The 23032-nt window shown below is 41.2% G+C and overlaps 1 protein-coding gene and 1 long non-coding RNA gene across 5 annotated transcripts; one reads left to right on the top strand and one right to left on the bottom strand.

The window, feature by feature from the left end:
* Positions 1 to 11407: 11407 nt before the first annotated feature.
* On the bottom strand, positions 11408 to 23029 carry LOC102398905 (nitric oxide-associated protein 1). Of its 4 annotated transcripts, none has more exons than XM_044945851.1 (8): positions 22899 to 23029; positions 21174 to 22624; positions 20086 to 20250; positions 19262 to 19467; positions 16488 to 16619; positions 15366 to 15482; positions 12736 to 12856; positions 12147 to 12459 (listed from the first exon to the last, which is right to left on the bottom strand). In XM_044945851.1, exons 2-8 carry the CDS (start codon positions 22429 to 22431, stop codon positions 12263 to 12265), a joined length of 2196 nt encoding a protein of 731 aa, XP_044801786.1. In that variant the 5' UTR covers positions 22432 to 22624; positions 22899 to 23029; the 3' UTR covers positions 12147 to 12262. The 4 variants fall into 4 exon arrangements, with proteins under 4 accessions (XP_025145785.1, XP_044801786.1, XP_044801787.1 ...); XM_044945852.1 differs by having other exon boundaries at positions 21174 to 22621; positions 22899 to 23004; XM_025290000.2 differs by lacking the exons at positions 12147 to 12459; positions 22899 to 23029 and adding an exon at positions 11408 to 11780 and having other exon boundaries at positions 21174 to 22878.
* Positions 12458 to 15749, top strand: LOC123334414. Its single transcript, XR_006552213.1, has 2 exons — positions 12458 to 13218; positions 14280 to 15749. It is a non-coding gene; the product is annotated as an uncharacterized LOC123334414 (long non-coding RNA).
* Positions 23030 to 23032: the final 3 nt, after the last annotated feature.

The raw sequence follows: 23032 nt of genomic DNA, 5'->3' as shown, positions 1-23032 counted from the left end.
ATTTAAAAATTGTGGTGATAAATATTGTTTCATAGACTGAGTATTGTCTGAACACATTAACAAGGCAAGGAGAGAGTTCACTCAGGTAGCAGAAAATAGCAAGTCTTGAGAAAGTGACTTTGTTAAGAAACTGAGAAATGCTTAAGTTTACAGAGAAGTTGTGGGAATGGTACCCTGAAATCTTGTGTACCCCTTATTTGGGATCCACCACTCAGTGTTTGTTTTCTGCACATTATGTGTATTACATGATGGAAGCCCAGAAATTAAGTTGAAAGCATACCTCTTCATCTCTGAATATTTGTTTGTATTTCCTAAGGATAAGAGCACTCTCTTATACAACCATCCTGTAATAATTAAATTCATGACTTTAAAGATTGGTGCAGTCTGTATAGTCTTAAGTTCAGATTGTGCCAAATATCTTAATAACTTTACATATCTCCCTGCTCCTAATTCCTTGTTGTATTTGGTTGTCACATATCTTCATTTCTTTTAGTTTGGAACAACTCCTTAGCATTTGTGCTTAACAACATGAAGAGTTTGAAACTGTTTAAAGAATGTTTCTTAATTTGAATTATAGTATCATAATTATTTTCTCATGCTTCAGTTCAGGTTATGTCTTGGCAGGAATAGTCAGTACCGTACATTACATCAGAACATTACATCAGAAGGCACACGATCCTGTTATTGGTTGTATTAACTTTTATTGTTTGGTTAATGTGTCATCCACCAGATTTCTCCACTGACGGTATTATTTATTTCCCTTTGTAATTAATATTCCATGGGATGATATAGTGAAATTATCTTAATCCTTCAACAAACCTAGTGATTTTCTCATCTATTGGTTCTTGCTTGAGTCAATTATATCTTTTATGGTAACTGATATTCTTTATCAATAAGAGCTTCCTTTCCATTTTACCCATAGATTCAGGGTCTTGTTTCCTGTGGTAACTGGCACTTTACCCCCATTCATACAGTGGAAGGGGGAGGGGGATACCCTTTCAGGCTCTCTAAATTGGATTCTTAAGAGTGAGACTATTACACGGAACAGTTAAAACTCATATATCATATTTCTCCTTGCTTGTAACAGTACTATAAAATTTATGAAAGCTTGAAAGAGTGTCTTAAGGATTAAATTGTGGAAACTTACCAGTGGTCAGGCTTCTACCACTAGAAGGGGCAATTTTAGAGACCAGTATCCTAATTACATTGATTTTGAAATACTGCACCTTTGATTTCTTTTTCTGTGTGCTCTAATTACTTTTTAATGATCACATAATGCAGGTACAACAGCAAACTCATTATAACAAGTTAAAATCTATCTTGACTAGCTGTCTTCCTACTAATCCTCTTAGTCTCATTTGTTTCTTCTGCAGACTTAATTACTGTTAATAGTTAATATTAACTCTACCTCCATATGTGTATGCATATTAAAATGTTTGATTTCTGGGCTGTTTACATAACTGGGATTATTCTGCAGTGAGTAGAATTTGGAGAGCACTAGTTTTTAGGACTATTTTCATTCGGTTGTACAGTGTTTTATTGTATGGATATATCTGGTTTTTATCAAATTAATTATTGCCAAAACTGGTTGATAGTCTGGAAATACTTTGAGAGTGGATGGGCAGTGGTTCAAGGAACCCATAATATCTTACAACCTTACAAGTTATGGTTATATTTGTGTCCTTAAAATAGAACTTATTTCAGACTTGCTGATAGTGATCAAGTCTGTCCTCTTGATTTTTTTTTTTAAACAGAAGATGTATATATTTGGGATGTTTAATTTACTGTGGCTTAAAATAACAATGATGGATAATATGTTCATGTAGCATTCAGCATTGATATGGTAAGGGACAGGAGATAACCTACATTTGCATCTGAATTGATTTTTTGCATTTTAAATTTACAGAAGTAATAGTGCACACTTTTCTTTAAAAACTTCCTAAAAGATTTATGATGAAATCAGAATCGTACAACCTGTGTTCCCTCCTTTTTTCAATCACGTAGCTATTCTATGTATCTGACTCCTGAGGTAAATCTAAGTCATCATCAATTTTCTTTCCTATTCATTTATTTATTTGGCTGCATCTGGTCAGAGTTGTGGCACACAGGATCTTCATTGTGGCACATAGGCTCAGTTGCCCTGTGGCATGTGGGATCTTAGTTCCCCACCAGGGATCGAACCCACTTCCCCTGCATTGCCAGGTGGATTCTTAACCACTGGACCACCGGGGAAGTCCCATCATCAAATTTCTTGTTTGATAAATTTACAGTGGGTTCTCTTCATATAGGTCAGAACATACAGCATGTTATACTGCATTTGCCTCAGGGTGATGAACATGCTGAAACTGTGTGGTGGATGAAAGTAGCCACAGATTCTTGGCAGCCCTTCCAGTCAGCTTGAGTTTCTGCTGCCACTGCAACTTGCTTTGACCAATAGAATACAGCAGAGTGACATTGTGTGATTTAGGAGCTTCAGCCTCCAGAGGCCTTGCAGCTTCTACTCATGCTCTTTTTGAACACCATCACCTGTGATTGAGCCAGAACTGGCCTACTTGAGGATGAGATTCTAGGTAGAGAGTGTGACCCCTGGGAAAAGACCCAGGTTTCTCAGCTGTTACAGCCATCCCAGCTGAAGTTCTTGACATGGATTGAGGTCTGCAAATGCATGTCCCCAGAAGTGGGCAGAAGAACCACTGAGCTGAGCCCAGATTAAACTGCCAAATGAAAGAATCAGAGCAAAGCTTCTTTCAATTCACTAAGTTTTGAGGTGGTTAGTTACTGAGCCATTAGATGTGGATACAAACCTAATTATGCCCTCAATTTAGTTAAAAAAGAAGCATTTCCAATTGACAACTGAGTAATTATACCTAGTAGTGACTGAAGCCACACTGAATGGAGGAGTTAACGGGTAAGTGGGACGGTTAAGCACCGTTTTGTTGAACAATCTTACCCAAGTTCTCTTGTTGCAAATCTTCAACACATTCCTCAGAACTAACTTGACATGATAGCCTTAGTTGTCCAGTGAAAAAGACATTTTCTTAAACTAATACTTCAATAAAATACATCCTTTATCTGATACTTTAGGGACAGTAGTCCCCATTTTCCTTCTGTTGAATACTAATTTTCCTTCCTGTTGAATATTTAACCATAATTTAAAGTCAAATATAGGAAAAATAAATGTTTTTAGGCCCAATGTTAAATACTGAGGAAAATTGGTCAACCAGGATCTCTTTTTATTTAAAGTAAATGTGAACAGGAACAGGAAACAGGACGAGTGCTACACAAGTAGAAAAGACAGGGCCATTTGAACAAGTTCAGGGCCAAATCTGGTTTTTGGAGCTATTTGATTTGTGAATACATAGGGACCACCAGTTCTCCTATGTCACTAAAGGATCAGGGTTTTAGATCAGCTTTTCTTTTAGGATAGTTTCTTTCCTATGGTATGATTCTTTGGATGTTTGCATTCCAAATTTCCTGTGTATGTTATTTCCTATTAATCAGAATTGTGGGTTAGGATCTCCTTTTATGCTGTGATCTGTCTGTGGTACTTGGCAAAGATCACTAGCAATGTGTAAAGATTTTTAGCCAGCCAGGAAAGTACTTTCAATTTTTTTGTTTTTTAAAAATTTATTTTATTGAAGTATAGTTGATTTACAGTATGTTAACTTCTACCGTATAAGTGATTCAGTTACATCTATAGGAGTTCGTCAAGGCTGTATATTGTCACCCTGTTTATTTAACTTACATGCAGAGTACATCATGAGAAACGCTGGACTGGAAGAAACACAAGCTGGAATCAAGACTGCCAGGAGAAATATCAATAACCTCAGATATGCAGATGACACCACCCTTATGGCAGAAAGTGAAGAGGAACTCAAAAGCCTCTTGATGAAAGTGAAAGTGGAGAGTGAAAAAGTTGGCTTAAAGCTCAACATTCAGAAAACGAAGATCATGGCATCCGGTCCCATCACTTCATGGGAAATAGATGGGGAAACAGTGGAAACAGTGTCAGACTTTTTCTGGGCTCCCAAATCACTACAGATGGTGACTGCAGCCATGAAATTAAAAGACACTCCTTTGAAGGAAAGTTATGACCAACCTAGATAGCATATTCAAAAGCAGAGACATTACTTTGCCAACAAAGGTCCATCTAGTCAAGGCTATGGTTTTTCCTGTGGTCACGTATGGATGTGAGAGTTGGACTGTGAAGAAGGCTGAGCGCCGAAGAATTGATGCTTTTGAACTGTGGTGTTGGAGAAGACTCCTGAGAGTCCCTTGGACTGCAAGGAGATCCAACCAGTCCATTCTGAAGGAGATCAGCCCTGGGATTTCTTTGGAAGGAATGATGCTAAAGCTGAAACTCCAGTACTTTGGCCACCTCATGCGAAGAGTTGACTCATTGGAAAAGACTCTGATGCTGGGAGGGATTGGGGGCAGGAGGAGAAGGGGACGACAGAGGATGAGATGGCTGGATGGCATCACTGACTCGATGGACGTGAGTCTGGGTGAACTCCGGGAGTTGGTGATGGACATGGAGGCCTGGCGTGCTGTGATTCATGGGGTCACAAAGAGTCGGACACGACTGAGCGACTGATCTGATATCTATATGTATAGATACACCCCTGTATGAGGTGTTCCCTGTTCCCCTTTCCAACCCCTCCTTCCTAACACTCCCACTTTGATTTGAAAACCCTAGAATGCTTTAGCTCCTCCCACATACTTGTGCCCTTTTCTCCCTTTGTTCAGGTTATTAAGAGGTTTTCTTGAAAACTTGATTCTACCCTCCTCCCAGGCTTGGGCTATTTCCAAATACACACATATAATGTGTATATTATACATACATACACATTTTTCATATTCTTCCCCAATATGGTTTATCTTAATTCCCTGAAAGCACTTTTCATTTAAAACTACTGATATGGTAAGACAGAAATCACAGAAGAACACTTGTATAGATTTGGGTAAGGGTACAGCTCAACACACATACACCCCCTACCTATGAAGAATATTCTTTTTTTAAAAAATTAAAATGTGTGTGTGTATGTATGTATGTATTTTGGAGGAATAGTCTTCTCAGACTGGAATTTTATATGAGAGGATTAAAATGAAGCTAGGAAGTGTCTGTAACACAGGGTTTCCAAGGAAATTGTGTCATTACCTTTGAGGTCTTCAAGTGGGTTGATTTTCTTAGATGGTGCTAGTGGTAAAGAACCTGTCTGCCAGTGCTGGATGGTGAAGGGCATGGCAAACCAGTATTCTTGCCTGGAGAATCCCATGGACAGAGGAGCCTGGTGGGCTAAGTCCATAGGGTCACAAAGATTCAGATACGACTGAAGTGACTTAGCACACATGCGTGTATATATTTAAAATCCATAGAACTACGTTAAAAGGGAAAAAGTCAGTTTCACTGTATAAAGGTGCTAGAAGCTTGTGTTTGAATTTTGAATCACATCTCTGTCATTCATTAGTTATGTGACCCTGGCTAGTTACTTTTGCCTCAGTTCCATCTCTAAATGCAGATAATAGTAGTATATTCCTCCTGCATGGGGTTCTATATACAAAATGCCTAAAACAGTGCCTGGTTCACTGTCCTAAATAAGGGCCGTGTGCGTGCTCAGTTGCTACAGTACTGTCCGACTGCGACCTAATGGACCATAGCCCTCCAGGCTCCTCTGTCCATGGGATTCTCCAGGCAAGAATACCGGAGTGGGTTGCCATTCCTTCCTCCAGGGGATGTTCCCAACAAAGGGGTTGAACCCGAGTCTCGTATGTCTCCTCCTTTGGCAGGTGGGTTCTTTACCACTAGCAGCACTTGGGAAGGCATCATATGATCATAGCAGCAATGAATATTCTCATATACAACTGTCCTGAGGTACTGCCTTTAGGCAGGATGGGAAGAAACCCTAGAAAAGTGTCAATGCTAAGTCAGCTTTCCATTTTTCAGAGAAGGAAAAAATCAAACCCTCAGAAAAGTCCCTTTGTTCTCCTAATTCATTCATACATTGAATGCATATGGCTATTTTCTGGGGACTTAGTGAAAAGTTAGAAAGGAACTTTGGCTGTCTCACATGTCCAAAATCACCTGATAATGTGGTCTCTGCCCCACATTAAGAAACAGATAGTGTCTTTCTGTGTGTATGTGGCCTTAGTTTTCTCAGATCTACCAATGCTCCTGGCCAGAGGTACTCAACAGTGTCTGTGATTAAGCATCATACCTATTATATCTACCAGTGAGAATACTAAGACCAAAGAAATCTTTCCACTAGGTTTATTACTCAGAAGGCAAATTCTGAGAATTACATGAGAAACAAAAGGAAGCTTCTGAAAAACAGGAACCTCTGAAGCTCCAAGCCATAGATATTTGCTCTAAAACTCTAGACTTAGGAGTTTTCAGATCATGAAACTCTTGTACTACATGAGAGAATATCTGTCGTCTTTGACATGATGGGGAAAAGTGATGCATTGTTCATACATTAAATTATTAATCTTAAGCTGTTCCCACCCACTACAGGGCGTCAGTGAGACAGACAACAGGACAAAGATTAAGAGCAGGCAGAGGTGCTATCTGTTGGATTCACATGAGTCTGAAGTCTTGTTTTTATTGTTTAAGCATTACTCTGACATTTGAGAGAAAACAATCCCTGGGGAGGAGGAGAGGAGCCAAGAGAAAATGGAGCAGTCTGAGAAAGAATGGAAATGATTCTGTTGCTCCACAAGACACAGCCAGGTGGGAGGGAAGCCAGGGTAAATGATCAGAGGCCGTCTACAAAACAGCTCACCTCAGCTGGAGCACAGGGGTGCCTATTCTGTGAAGCAATAAGCGGTCTGCCATGTCTGGCACCACTGGAGCTCCAAGTTAGTCATCTGCAGGAAACCAGCCTTGATTTCCATTTTGCAGAGAGAGAGTGAACAAGAAGCACAAGCACACAGGATTGTGTCTGTTCTCCACTTCTCGGTTGTCATGGCAAGTGTTGCAGGTAACAGACAAATTAGACACTGGGGAACTACACAGTAAAGCCCCAATGATTGGTAGAACTTGCTGTTTATGGTGATTAGAAATACAAAATACATTAAACGTCACTGAAACTTTGAAGAAAATGCTATTTTAAAAGGGGAGAAAAAGAGAAGATGGAACGTCAACCCCTATTCTGTGGACATGAGGGGCTGTCCTGACACCTTGCCGTTAACTTCTCTTTCCTGACTCCTGCATGCTGCCATGGTATAAATGATTAATGCTGGAAGGGTACTCTTCATACTGAGACCAGTGGATTAAGAAGTATTAGTAAGCTGACTTACACTCAGAAACCAACACAGTAAGAGAACTTTCTTAATAGCAAATCCACTGTGATCAGTTGAATAGACCAGCAGTGATCTGGGCTGCGCTAGGATGGCAGTTCAGTTCAGTTTACTCGATCAGTCGTGTCCGACTCTTTGCGACCCCATGAATCGCAGCACGCCAGGCCTCCATGTCCATCACCAACTCCCAGAGTTCACCCAGACTCACGTCCATCGAGTCAGTGATGCCCTCCAGCCATCTCATCCTCTGTCGTCCCCTTCTCCTCTTGCCCCCAATCTTTCCCAGCATCAGAGTCTTTTCCAATGAGTCAACTCTTCGCATGAGGTGGCCAAAGTACTGGAGTTTCAGCTTTAGCATCATTCCTTCCAAAGAAATCCCAGGGCTGATCTCCTTCAGAATGGACTGGTTGGATCTCCTTGCAGTCCAAGGGACTCTCAGGAGTCTTCTCCAACACCACAGTTCAAAAGCATCAATTCTTCGGCGCTCAGCCTTCTTCACAGTCCAACTCTCACATCCATACGTGACCACAGGAAAAACCATAGCCTTGACTAGATGGACCTTTGTTGGCAAAGTAATGTCTCTGCTTTTGAATATGCTATCTAGGTTGGTCATAACTTTCCTTCAAAGGAGTAAGTGTCTTTTAATTTCATGGCTGCAGTCACCATCTGTAGTGATTTTGGAGCCCAGAAAAATAAAGTCTGACACTGTTTCCCCATCTATTTCCCATGAAGTGATGGGACCGGATGCCATGATCTTCGTTTTCTGAATGTTGAGCTTTAAGCCTTTTTCACTCTCCACTTTCACTTTCATCAAGAGGCTTTTGAGTTCCTCTTCACTTTCTGCCATAAGGGTGGTGTCATCTGCATATCTGAGGTTATTGATATTTCTCCTGGCAATCTTGATTCCAGCTTGTGTTTCTTCCAGTCCAGCATTTCTCATGATGTACTCTGCATATAAGTTAAATAAGCAGGGTGACAATATACAGCCTTGACGTACTCCTTTTCCTATTTGGAACCAGTTGTTGTTCCATGTCCAGTTCTAACTGTTGCTTCTGACCTGCATACAGATTTCTCAAGAGGCAGGTCAGGTGGTCTGGTATTCCCATCTCTTTCAGAATTCTCCACAGTTTATTGTGATCCACACAGTCAAAGGCTTTGGCATAGTCAATTAAGCAGAAATAGATGTTTTTCTGGAACTTTCTTGCTTTTTTCATGATCCAGTGGATGTTGGCCATTTGATCTCTGGTTCCTCTGCCTTTTCTAAAACCAGCTTGAACATCAGGAAGTTCACGGTTCACGTATTGCTGAAGCCTGGCTTGGAGAATTTTGAGCATTACTTTACTAGCATGTGAGATGAGTGCAATTGTGTGGTAGTTTGAGCATTCTTTGGCATTGCCTTTCTTTGGGATTGGAATGAAAACTGACCTTTTCCAGTCCTGTGGCCACTGCTGAGTTTTCCAAATTTGCTGGCATATTGAGTGCAGCACTTTCACAGCATCATCTTTCAGGATTTGGAATAGCTCAACTGGAATTCCATCACCTCCACTAGCTTTGTTCGTAGTGATGCTTTCTAAAGCCCACTTGACTTCACATTCCAGGATGTCTGGCTCTAGATGAGTGATCACACCATCGTGATTATTTGGGTCGTGAAGATCTTTTTTGTACAGTTCTGTGTAGTCTTGCCACCTCTTCTTAATATCTTCTGCTTCTGTTAGGTCCATACCATTTCTGTCCTTTATCGAGCCCATCTTTGCATGAAATGTTCCCTTGGTATCTCTAATTTTCTTGAAGAGATCTCTAGTCTTTCCCATTCTGTTGTTTTCCTCTATTTCTTTGCATTGATTGCTGAGGAAGGCTTTCTTATCTCTTACTATTCTTTGGAACTCTGCATTCAGATGCTTATATCTTTCCTTTTCTGCTTTGCTTTTCGCTTCTCTTCTTTTCACAGTTATTTGTAAGGCCTCCCCAGACAGCCAGTTTGCTTTTTTGCATTTCTTTTCCATGGGGATGGTCTTGATCCCTGTCTCCTGTACAATGTCATGAACCTCATTCCATAGTTCATCAGGCACCCTATCTATCAGATCTAGTCCCTTAAATCTATTTCTCACTTCCACTGTATAATCATAAGGGATTTGATTTAGGTCATACCTGAATGGTCTAGTGGTTTTCCCCCCTTTCTTCAATTTAAGTCTGAATTTGGTAATGAGTTCATGATCTGAGCCACAGTCAGCTCCTGGTCTTGTTTTTGTTGACTGTATGGAGCTTCTCCATCTTTGGCTGCAAAGAATATAATCAATCTGATTTTGGTGTTGACTATCTGGTGATGTCCATGTGTAGAGTCTTCTCTTGTGTTGTTGGAAGAGAGTGTTTGCTATGACTAGTGCATTTTCTTGGCAAAACTCTATTCGTCTTTCCCCTGCTTCATTCCGTATTCCAAGGCCAAATTTGCCTGTTAACTCCAGGTGTTTCTTGACTTCCTACTTTTTTTGACTTACTACTTTTCCATTCAGATCACAGTAATCCAAGTCTATGCCCCAACCAGTAATGCTGAAGAAGCTGAAGTTGAACAGTTCTATGAAGACCTACAAGACCTTTTAGAACTAACACCCCAAAAATATGTCCTTTTCATTATAGGGGACTGGAATGCAGAAGTAGGAAGTAGGAAAGATGGCAGAATGTGGTGTAAATTAATAACAAAACCTAGCACCAGTCTCTACTGTCTATGCTCAGAGGGCTTTTTTCATCTGAGGTCTTGTAACCACCCTTTGTTGGCTTCCCTGCGTGTTTTTGCTGAGAATCCTATAAAGTTAGGACTGAGAAATATATAGTATAATTCCCTCATTTTATAGATGAGAAAATGAAGACCCAAAGAGATTAAAACCAGGGAAACTGAAACTTAGTAAATTGCACTGTTTAAAACTACTAGCAAGGTACCTTGGAACATTTTTAGATATGCCTTAGTGAAAACATAACCATTGAATTTTAGAGGTAAAAGAATCCTGAGAATATAAACTCTGAACATTTAAAAATGAAATCTATGCTAGTTGAGACGTCTGAAAGCCTAAAGAAAAGATGAGGGAGAAATGTTCGGCTTTCTAAAATATGTAAGTTTTCAGGGTAAATACAGCATCCGTTTTTGGGTTCTATATTTTTCCATAAGTGCACGTTTACCATATTCTTTTTAATCTAAAGATTTCAGGCCTAAGCTCCAAACTGCAAACAGTACACAAATACAATGGTCACAGTTTTAAGTTATGAAATTTACAGTATTTCATTTTCTCCAAAATAAACTAGAAATCAGCTACCATTTTCTTAACTTGGGGAGCTACCGCCCTCTAGAGGGTGGGTCTAGAAACGTCAGGGTTCTCCATTGTCACAGTGAGGAATGGGCCAGGGGTGCTGCTAGTGGCATTTGGTATTTGGGGATGAAGGATACACATATAGAACCACTTTCCCCAAGATGCCAACAGTATTCCCTTTGAAACATAATGAAAGTGAGACCTACGGTTTTTACAAGTAGTTTTTTAAACTTTTATTTTTGGCTGTGCTGGGTCTTTGTTGGTGAAGCTGGCTTTTCTCTAGTTGTGGGTAGCAGGGCCTACTCCAGTTGCAGTGAATGGGTGTCTCACTGTGGTGGCATCTCTTATGGAACATGGGCTCTAGGGTGCGTGGGCTTCAGTAGTTGCTGCACAGTGTCTCTAGAGCACAGGCTCAGTAGTTGAGGCATACGGACTTAGTTGCTCCACAGCACGTGGGATTTTCCCGGATCAGGGATTGAACCCGTGTCTCCTGCATTGGCAGGCAGATTCTTTATCACTGAGCTACCAAAAAGCCCTACAAGTTGCATTTTAAAATACTGACTATTTATCCTATAATGACCTACTTAGTGAGGGGGGAAGAGGGGGCTCGAGTGTATATGTTGTCAGAGAATACAGGACTATTAAAAAGTTAACGCTAACCCTAAGTCTACAGGAAGTTCAGGGATCTGTTTCAGGCCAATTAACTTCACAGCTTTCATCTCATCATGGGACCTGGGACTTGACTTGCCAATTCATTGTCCACAGCTATAGGGCCACTCAATCGACTAGAAATACTTGAAGGTAAACACTTCTGACTGGTGTAATGTTTTATTTACAGTGTTTACAGACAAATGTTGATAAAATAGTTGAAGTGCTCTGATCCTTGCAGAATAGATCTCAGATTCCAAAAGGATATAACATAAATCCTTTTCTAAGATTTTCAGGCACTTTTAGATTATGTAAGGGAAATTTCTACTTGTTTTCCAGATTTCTTTCACTGCTGCTTCCCCTAAGTAATAAAAATCTGACTCTGCATTTCCGTTTACATCCTCCAGCTTCCTCATGGCAGGGTGTGGCCATGGAAACATTGACCACTGGACACTGTGATGTGGGCAACTTCCAGCTCTTCCCTTCATTTCAGTACGGTAGCTGCATGCTCTTCACACTCTTCTCTTCTTCCCATTGCTGTGAAAGGATGACAACTTGAGCAACCACCTTAGACCCAGAGATGGAAGCCATGGTGTGTTCCCCAGTTGGGTACTTGGCTGACTGCATGAAGTGTAGCCGCTTACTCACCTCTCTGATTTAAGCTAGTATATTTTGGAGAAATTAACTTTCTGCCATTTTCTCTTAAGCCAACTGCTAAGCTGCTCTTTCAACTAGATTCTAAATGAGAAGTGCCATCTGGTCTCAAATACTAGTGGGAGAAAACAATGTAGCAGAACTCTCTTTTAGGTATGTTTGAATCACAGATACATACATGTATGTACCCTACTAAAAAAAATAACGTGTTTACAAACTCAGTTCATTAAAAAGAGGCACAGTCCTTGGTAGTTTAAAAAGGGTTAGGGGGCTTTATTACAGCAGGATTTAATAAAATGCGGTGCGATGCACACAGAATGTTCTATATAGTTCATCTTCGATGTGAACAGGTCAGCTTCACGTATCTATCTTTTCTTCTGCAGATTGTACACAAGAGCAGGAGGCCTTTTGGTTTTATACGCCACACTTCCCTTGATGCGCTTTCCTTTGATGTTAACTATATGTGGCAAGAGAGGGCGCCGGACTGTCAGGACTGTCCCCTGAGGTGTATAGCCTCGGAGGGTCAATGTGTCCTTAAACTGCGGTGTTACTGCTACCCAACCTATGCAGGCACGTGAAAAAACACAGACGGTGTTAGCAAGCATCCTATTAAAAACACCAAACACAGCTCCAGATGGAGACCCAAGGGAGGCTACTGCTGCCTCACTATTTTTTTTTTAAAGCATCAATACATTTGTGAAAATGTACAGATTCATTTTCAGAGCAGGTTGCATCTTATGGATAATCTAGCATGTATTTCTTAAAATATTTGGCTTATGTCAGTTAAGGCAAATCTGTATAAAAATATGATAAACTGTTGTGCTTGGTGTAAAATTACCTGCAGAGGAGAACTTGATGTCAGCCACTGCTTCAGATTCCCCAAGTCCTTCATCTAACGTGATGTCTTCAGCAACAAGAGGAGGAAATCCTGCCATTCTTTCTTCTCCACCCACTGGTACCTTCCATTGGGAGGAGATAAAGTTATTTGGAAATTCAAATGAAACCCCTGATAACTCTAATATTAAGTAAGGCACTGATAAGATAATACTGTACAGGTATCAAAAATAAAACCATTAAACTAACAGGCCTGTCTGGACACACAGGTTAATCCCTGCCTCATTAGAAACCAAGGGTACATGGATAATGGTTAACATCAGCTCTATGTTTACAGATGTTTCAATTATTGGAAATAAGAGGATAATAATTTACCTATTTATTAATGGATTTCTCTGTGTTTATCACTAAGAACACAAACACAGACGTTACAGTATGGTCCCTGCTCCTGAGGAGATCAGAAGGTGGAAAAGCAAGTAAATAAAAGGTAAGATATATAATGAGAGGCAATCTATTAAGTACTATGGTTGTGAAAGGAATAATGAATGTGGCTTGGTCAAATAAAACCATTAATGAGCAGAATTTTGAAAAATAGATTAAAGTTACTCAGGGTTGAAAGGTATTCTGAGTAACATACAGACACAAAAATTGGAAAAAAGATGATGAGTTCAGAGAATTGTAGTTTAACTGTGCTGAGTGTGTTATGTGTGTGTATTAGTGATGAGGCTTTCAGTTTTGACTTCTCAGTAATGTGGAACTAACAAGGAATCATAAGCAGGAAAGAAAAAAGAATGAAAAAGAATACTGGGACCTGCTTTATATTTTGGAAAAACCTGTACAGTGCAGGATTTATGAACCTCAGCACTATTGACCTTTTGAGCCAAATAATTTTTTGTTGGAGGAGGCTGTCTTGTGCATTGCACAATTTTTAGCAGCCTCTACTCAGCGTCCATTAAGTTGTGAAAACCAAAACTGTCTCCAGGCTTTGGCAAATGTTGCCTTGCGATAAGAGTCAACCTGGTTGAGAACTACAGCTGTAGTGGGGTGGGGGTGGGAGGAAGACAATAAAATGAGTCTAGATTATACCTCATAATCTCAGAAAGCAGGCTACAGTTTGGACTGTGAGGCTGGTCTCAGTGATGATTAGGAGGCAGGATTGACTTTGACTTCGGAGATAAATGAAAACCAGAAGGCAAGGAGGAGGCACAGAGTGGCCCAAGAAACTGTATTACGAGGGGAGAGAAGCCTGGGTGTCGCTTTGAGAAGCATCAGTGAGTCCACCCTGAAGACTACACAGATGCATCAAGGTGGAGCCCTCCCCTCAAATCCTACATGTGTCTGGAGCATCAACTTTAGGCCAGTTATTTCAATGGAGTCTTAATTTCACTCTGGCTTTTTTAGTCCAGACAGAAAGAAGCATTTGCTTCTGAAGTCAGGTTGGTTTTATTCTGGTTGAAAGGCAGGTGTGCGTTTTGACCTATTTTTAGTTGTACGAGCATTCATTAATGTAAATCACATCTGCATTGGATGCACCTGGTATTTTTGCAGGAGCTATGTCCCAACCCCTCCTCATCACCACAAACACTTACACAGCAGTGACAGCGGTGCCCTGGCTCTGGATCTTCTCCACAACCTCATGGTGTGGTCACAGCAGACAGAGGTAAAGGAAACTCGCCTCAAGTCGCACAGCTTCACTTAAGTGGTGGAGCAGAGTAGGATTTGAACCCAGCCTAGCTCCAGTGATCTTAACCATCATACACTACAGGCTAGCCAACAGTGTGTATGCCGGTCTGGTTAAAGAACTATAAATAGGGCCCCATTCAGTTTCTAGTGAACTTGGAACAATTTCAGTGGCACAAAAAGGGCACAGCAGGGACTGCAGAGGATGGGAGGTGAAGAGCAGGAGTCAGCTTGATTGTAAAGAAGAGGAAGGAGCGGGACACTTGAGTTTTGTTTTGTTTCTGAAAGATTAGAGAAATTTTCACACACTGCTTAACAGGTCAAAGGAAGGCTCAAGTAAGCAGGAGAGAAGACGTACGATAGTCTCTAAGTATCTGTGATTAAGAACGTGGGAGGAGAGCTTTTCTACCCAGACAAGGGCTTCTAAGCTCAGCACTACTCACATGTGGACCAGATAATTCCCTGTTGTGAGGGGCTGTCCTGTGCACGCATTATGTTTAGCATCATCTCTGGCCTCCACCCACTACATGCCAGGAGCATCACCCAGTTGTGAGAAAATCCAACGTCTCCTCACTCACATTATCCAGCGCAACTTTTTGAAATGAAGTGACCACTGGGCAGTTGAAAAGTGCCTAGTGTAAGTAAAGAACTAAATTTTAAAGTTTATTTAATTTTAATTATTGAAATAGCCACATGTGGCTACCATACTGGACAGTGTCACCCAGAGAAAACCCAACTCTGTCAGTATCGCGGGGTCAGTCCAATCCAACATCCCTTTTGTTATCAGAGCCCGTCTCACTTTATAGCCAAAATCCTCAAGGTGAACAAGGTCAGGGAGAGCTAGCTGATGATGTAACAAAGATAGTTCTGTCCAACAAAGGCTTTTTATCAGGGCTGTGGGACTACCAGGGTGTATTAACCTAACTATTCAACCATCAAATCACGTTGGCTCACCTTCAGTAGCGTATGACCTGCGTGCTTCTGATACATAGTATCTGCCTTGTCCAAGGAAGTAATGTGAACAGGAAGGAAGTTGGAAGCCACAACTGTAAACCAAGCTGACTGATTTCCCTTAAGAAAGGAAGAAAGAACTTATCTGTACAATGAAAACTTAGAAAACCAGCACATTACAAGGTACAATTTTAAAAATCTGGGGAATTCTCTGGCAGTCCAGTCCTGAGCGCTCTGTGCTTCCACTGCAGTGGCCTGGGTTCAAGCCCTGTTCGGGGAACCAAGGTCCTGCATACTATGTGGTGTGGCCAAAAAAAAAAAGAGGAAGGTAGGAAAAACATGGCAGAAGCAATGCATTTACACCCATATAAATAAACCTATGATACCTTATATACACTTTGTGGATACTTAAACAAATGTTTATTTTTATGAAAAACAAATGAATATACCATCTGCTTTAATTGTCCCTGTATAAAATTTGGTTTAAAATGTTAATATTGTATGGTCTCTAAAAATGTATGTAATGTTTCAAGTATGTAAGGCCAAATTTTCAACAAATTATGAACAAACAGAAACCCAAGACGTGTGCTAAGGCAATGGCCACAGGGTGCACTGAGTGTTGTTGGACATATCCATCTTTCATTTTCCATTTTTCTGCTCACTTTGGCAAAAATGGGGAGCAGCTCTATAGATGCTCTAAAATCTCTAAATGATGCTATGTAAATGAATACCAAACCAAAAAAATACATGTATAAAAGTATACGTGTCATCGGATATAGAGTGTGGAATTAATTTAATGCCATATTAACCCTGCCCCTAAACGTATGCCCTCTGATTTCCACAGAAAATAATACCACAGGAGAGGGAAACTATCTTTTTAATGTCAAGCTGTATGGGACATTGAGCTGTTTTTTGAAGACAATTTTTTTAAGACCTATTACTTTTTCCCACTATTTCATTATCCCAGGTTTATATTACAGACATTTTAAAACACAGACATAAAAGGATATCAACCCCAACAGTCATGACCTAGTTATCAACATTTTGCTAGTCCTGATAATATCTGCTTGCTTAAAGTAAATCCCAAAAATAAAGTCATTTTTCAATGGTACAGACTTTTCTTACCTTCAGAAAATCTATGCGGCCTAAGGCACCCAAAAATAGAACCATTCCTGGTTTTAGCATAAAAGTTCTTGGAATAATGGAATGTGTTGGCAATACAATATTTACTTCTTTTTCTGTTAGAAGACTTAAAATCTGTAAAGCAAAGTGCAGATTTTTTTTGAGAATTACTTTCAATGAACATATGCTGTATCGTGCTTTACCTGTAAGATAAAAAAGTTATGATTATATATTCTAGGCCTCACAATACATCAAAGTATGTATTCTAGAATTTGCTGCACATAAAATTCATAGCTTCTTTCTGTCTCATGGAATCAATTTATAGTTGGCTCTACTCGTTTTACAACTTAATCTTAAGTAATGGCAGTATACAGGTATATGAAACAACAGCATCCTTTGAATTCTGTCAAATTTGGTGTGATCTGAACACATTGATGATTCAATCCCAGGATAGAAAAATATGTTCCCTTGTCAAGGCTTCTAGGGAGCAGCAATTCTCAGGTAATGGTAAGGTAATGTGCTGTGTTTTGTCCTCATGGCAGCTATGCATGCATTAATTGAGAGTGATCACCCTATTCTAGGCTCAGGTAAAAAGCTTGAAGAATCTTTGCTAAATTCCAGTATTCACTTTCCTTATTTCCTACAAATACTCAGCAAAAACAATGACAACAACAACAAAAACACAAAGGTATGGATCCTGTGACTTAGGAGGATGAAGATTCCTAAGTAGACTAGAGAAAATGGAAAAGAAAAGCCAGGAAGTACAAGATTCTGGTGAGACTAAAATAAAAATCTGACTAAAAAAATTCGAGAAAGTAAAAAAATGGCTTTTTGTGGACTTGTTTCTTAAAGAAAAGCAAGAAGAAAATAAAAAAAAAAAGTAATATCCAGGGAGACTTGAAAGAAAATATGTAAGGGGGTGGTAAGTAGTTTTCTTCAGTACTTGTGTTTGAGAAGCACATTTAAAGCTCCTGGCAGGAGAGAATTACTTTAACCCTTTTAGCAAAGACCCTCATACTTCAATTTTACAACAGAGTTCCTTGCTTTAGTTTGGGAAACACTGGTTCAAGGCATTAAATAAATATATCAATAAACTGACAGAGAATCAAACTGCCTCAGAGAACTTTTGTATCTAAAAACTTGAGGGTCTCAATGCTGGCTATAGTAGTTAGCAAATTCTTGCCTTTTTGACCAATTGACAAGAGGGCATACCTGACTAAAGGAATTGCTATCCCTGACCTGCTGCTGCTGCTAATTCGCTGCAGTCATGTCATTGCCCTGCTGCTGCTAAGTCGTTGTCTCCGACTCTGTGTGACCCTATAGACGGCAGCCCACCAGGCTCCCCTGTCCCTGAGATTCTCCAGACAAGAACACTGGAGTGGGTTGCCATTTCCTTCTCCAATGAGGAAAGTGAAAAGTGAAAGTGAAGTCACTCAGTCGTGTCCGACTCTTAGCGACCCCATGGACTGCAGCCTACCAGGCTCCTCCGTCCATGGGAGTTTCCAGGCAAGAGTACTGGAGTGGGGTGCCATTGCCTTCTCCATGTCATTGCCCTAACTGAGCCTAAAAGTTAAAGATGAGTGGGTAAAGTTAAAGTGATAGCAGTAGTAATGTTCAATAGTAGTGGGAGCCAGTTTCCTAAGCTGAAGCAAGGAACTCTATTGTGAAATGAAAGTATTAGGGTCTCTGCTATAAGTGTTAAAATATTTCTTTCCTACATGTGCTTTTTCAAATACAAATACTGAGGAAAACTACTTGCCACCCCCTTACATTATTTTCTTTCAAATCTTCCTAGATATTACATTTAAAAAAATTTTCTTTTTATTTTTAAGAAACAAGCTTGCAAAAGATTTTTAGCCATTTTTTTTAACTTCATCAAATTTTTAAAGTCAGATTTTGATTTAAGTCTTAACAAATTCTTGTACTCCTTGGCTTTTTCTTTACTCTGTGAAGTTCTGAATCGCTAAGGGAGTAAAGATTGGACATAAACAATGAGTTGATCCTATTCTAAATTAGGTTCATCTAAGGGGGCACCTACTTAAGAAATTTAGTACTTTGTGTCACTTTTTCAAGAACAAAAACAAATTAGAACTCATGCTGGAAAGTGTCATGTGTTTATAGCCTATTCTCAGAATAGCTCCAGGAAATGAAGACAAATCATCTAGATTATGTCAGCACAGTCCCCATGTTCGTAGGATGAATTAATGACAGAGAAGAAAAGCGTAGAGTAAGAAAGAAAGGACATTATACTTTAAAACATTTCAATGTCTGGCAGAGGGACCGAGGCATTACATTTATTCCATACACCTTTGGGGAACAATAAGTACAAAGTATGTACAGAGAGACTGCCCAGCTCAATATAAAGAGCAGGTCAAAGATCAAATGGGTGACCTTGGGACGTGAGGTGGCACTGCTTTAGCTGAGGGTGAGTCCCTCCTTACTTCAGTTCAAAGTGAGTGCACGTCTTGGTGAATATGTTATGGAGGGAATTCAAGTATGGGACAGGTGGCTGAACTGCAGTGACATTTATGATTTCTTCCAACCTTAAAATATAGGATTCTGTAAATATTTTTCTAACTAAGGTAAAAATCACAAAGATAGAAACAGGTTGTCAGAAGTGACGCCTACCAAATGGCATATAGATTCACCAAGGAAACAGTCTGAAGAATGAATCAGAACTGAGTCTAAAATGAAAGGATGTCTTTTTTTCTTCTGCTGATTAAAATAGTACTCCTGCACTTGAAAGTTAATGTTTCTAAAAGATATGAAATACATACACAATTTTCTTTTGTAATTCCAGGGGTGTCATAAAACCAGTGGGCATCTTTCACATCTTCTGGGGTCAGTTCTACTCGTTTGGTGGATTTATCTGCAGCCAGAACAGGTTCATTTCCCATGTCAAAGGCAAATGAATCGGCATCAAATTCAAAGGCAGCTTTATCCTTCTGTGCTTCTGAATATGAGAATGTTCTCCCAACCCTTCCTAGAACAAGTTATATTGAAGTTAGTAGTCACTCCTTTAAAGCTTTTGACTCCTAATTTTTCTGTTTGCTTCAAACAAGTTACTAAGACTAACTGGTGTTTGGAAGGAAGTGAGACTACAGTGATACTTTTGCTCTGTTTCTAAATGCAGCCAGAGTCAGACTCTTGTAATGAGGAAATGCGTGTGGCTGGCTGTGCACATTCGGTGGAGGGGAAGAGTGTTGGAAATCAGTTTTTCGTAAATTAAGGTTGGAAAGAGATACTAAGGAAAGGGGGACAATCCAATTTAAAGCTGTTACAGTTCAACAACTTGTATGGTCTGCAAGGAGGGGGCTGGCATCTTAGTGCAAACGGTTCTACTTCTAACAATAGCCAGATAGGCAGTTATTCACATTTCCTTTCCTGGATTTCTTCAAGTATCTACCATCTCAATTTTCCCAGTGCAGTGAATTCTGGACTTCCAAACAGCAGCCTTGCCTCTAAAAGGTCTCTATGTTCTAAAAAGAGGGAATGTCTCTTCCCATAAAAAACTGGCTAGTCTTAGAGAGCTGTATTTCAAGATGCTCAACAAAAAATTTTAGCATAGAGTTACACTAGTTTTCCTATAGAAGACACTTACCTACTAAATAACCATGCTTTTTTAAGAGATTCAGTTTATTTTGTTCTTGTTGACTAAGATCTTCTTCTGCTTCAGTTGCATCTCTTTTAAGCCTTTTTTGCCTTTGAAACATTCTGTAAGGAGTTGGGTTACAAATAGGAAACTTCAGAAGGTTTAATGTAGTACCTGAAATACCAAATACATACACTGTTATAAACATTGTACAGGAAAATGGAATAAAACATTTAAGAGGACCTGTACCATCTTGAGTACTGTGATTATTTCTCTTAACTTTCATGACAACCCTCTACAAAATTATTCTTACTTTACAGATAAGGTAATAGGCTCAAAGACTGGCTCACAGGCTCAACTAGGATCTAAATGCCAAATCTATAGGCCTGATCTCTTTCCATCTTCTGCATACTACTAACAGGTATAAAAGCATTTCTGTATATAAGTCTCCCAAAGTCCAGGACAGAGAATATAGTTTACCAAGCAAAGTTAAACACTGGTTTCAAAGGAACAAATGTAGTAGTTCATTTTGCCAACTGTTACATAAAAACAGGTCACAGAAGGCTTCATTCTGTAATTACTTAAGATGTTTCTTGACTGAAAATAAAAGTTGACTTATTTTCAGCGAAGCCACACATCATATTGCATCAGTGAATTATTCATAAGTTAAACCTATAGAATTCTCATGAGTAAACTCAAGATATGAAGAGTAAGACTGAGGGATGGAAGGAGGCTTTTCGCCACAAAAATCAAAGGACTTTTTGGAGAAACTTACAAACGACTTAAAGCTACAAGGGAAACCTTCAAGAGAGCAAACATTGCTTTGTCCTTTGGGCCACCTGCAGTGCTTGGAACGGTGGCTTGAACATAGGAATACTCCATTGAGTATTTCTATTTCTATTGAAAAGTTACTACAACATATACTGAATTTGCAAGCACTAAGCTGCCACCGAAGAGAAATGTGAACAAAGTAGGTAGATAATTTTTAAAGGGAAGCCTCCCACCAGCCCCTGATGGACATTAAGCAAGAATACATGACTAGGAGAGTGAATCACGATCAGACTACCAGCTTTTCAGAAAACGAAGGGGACGCTCACCAGGCCAAGGAGAGATGGTGGCCCTGTCGATAGCTTCAGCGCCCTTGGCGATGCAATAATCGGACTCCAGAAGCGTATTGAAAAGAGTGGACTTGCCAGCGTTGGTTGAGCCAACCAGGTAGACGTCGCCCCGGTAGCGCCAGGAGCGCTGGAGCGCGGAGATCAACTCCTCAACTCCATAGCCAGTCTTGGCGCTGATGAGCCGCACGTCTCTGAGCACCGTGCTGGACTTCGACGGAAGATTCGCATTGTCCTCCCAGCCCCGTGGCCGGTCCCCACTGGAACGTTGAGCTCTTCGGTAGCCGCGGGGCGGCAGGAGCCCGGCGCCGATACATTCGTCCCACAGTCGCTCCCGGAGCCGCTGCCGGTAGTTGGGAGTGTCTTGGGGCAGCAGGTCCACCTTGTTTCCCAGCACGATCAGTTGCTTGGGGCCTACCAGGGCGGGCAGGTGGGGCAGCAAGGTGTCGGGCAGATCCAGTAGGTCCACCATGTACAGTACAAGAGCTGGCTCGGGCCGCCGCAGCGCGGCGCTCACCAGCTCCAGGAACTGTCCCTGGCTCACCTGAAGGCGCAGCGCGCGTCGGTGATGCACTAGCAGCCAGCAGCGCTGGCATACAGTCCGCTCCAGCCCCCCTTCCTCCGCCACCGCGCTGTTAAACTTCTCGCTGGGCAGGTAGCCGGGAACGCCGGGGTCCTGGCAGTGCAGCTCCGCACCGCAGCCAGAACAGTTCTGGCCGCTGGGCGGCACCGTCGGGTCCGGGTGCCCCACCACTTGGTGTACCCGCCGGCCGGCGCCTAACTTCTGCTGCCGCCTTTCCTCTCGCTGCTGCTCTATCCGTCTCTCCTCCTCTTCCTGCCGCTGCTGTAGCTCCCGCAGCTGGTCCTGGAGGGTTGCTTCGGACTCCGAATCCAGGACGTACTCAGGGAACAGAAAACTCTCCTCCAGGTCAGCCTCTCCTGGGTTACCCCCAGTCGCCGTCGCGCCACGAGGAAGGCCACGTCCCAGGCCCGCTGAGTGTCGGGAGGAGTAATCGGTAGCGCATCTCTTCTCGAGGAGCGTCTCCCGGACGCCGTTACGCGTTACAGTGGGAGCGGGTCCCCGCAAGAAGCCGCAGAGAAGCCTGCGAGCTAGGCGCGCGGGCAGCATGAGAAATGCAGGCGAGGGCAAAGGGGCGGAGCCACCTTTTCGCACGTGCACTGTGGCCCCAGATGGGCGTAAAACAGCAGAGACAGGCCGGGAGTACCTGAGAGCCGTCATTCGTCAGCGTTGCACCGAAGCTCCTCCTTCCATGTCTAATCTCGTGAGTTCTCGCGATAAAGGCTCTGTGGCCCAGAAACCTACTTAAAGCGATACCCGGGACTTAGATTAGCGTAGATCGGTCGAATAGGCTAGTTAGTGAGGGTGTATCAACTTTCAGGCTTGTTTAACGCGCTGTCCGTGGCACCACCTGCTGTTAAGAAGTCACATTGTTAGGAGCTACGTGTTTGTCTTTTGAACTGGAAAATTAAAAATCGAATGTCGCAGACTTACAGCCACAATTAAAACCTTTTATTAATACATCTTCTTGGCTTTTTTCGGGTATCATTATTCGTGCAATAGCATTAAAATCACATTTCTTAAACATTTAAAAAATATGACGCATAGTTGTACACAAATCCTTCTTAAAAGCTTCGTGTTTTTAAATCTTTGGAACTGAAAAAAATAGAGCACGGCGACAATTAAACCTTTTATTATTAAATCTTCTTTCTTTCTTTTTTTGGTGCCATTATTTGTGCAACAACACTAGAAAACAAAGCTTCATTGGCAGGAGCCAACTCGCAGACTGTAAGCAGCGGTCCTCCCACTCAAGAAAAGGAAA

The sequence above is a fragment of the Bubalus bubalis genome, chromosome 7 (genome assembly GCF_019923935.1).
Source record: "Bubalus bubalis isolate 160015118507 breed Murrah chromosome 7, NDDB_SH_1, whole genome shotgun sequence".
NCBI classification, from domain to species: Eukaryota; Metazoa; Chordata; class Mammalia; order Artiodactyla; family Bovidae; genus Bubalus; species Bubalus bubalis.
Note: the sequence above shows the minus strand (reverse complement) of the source record. Positions and strands in the feature narration are given on the sequence as shown.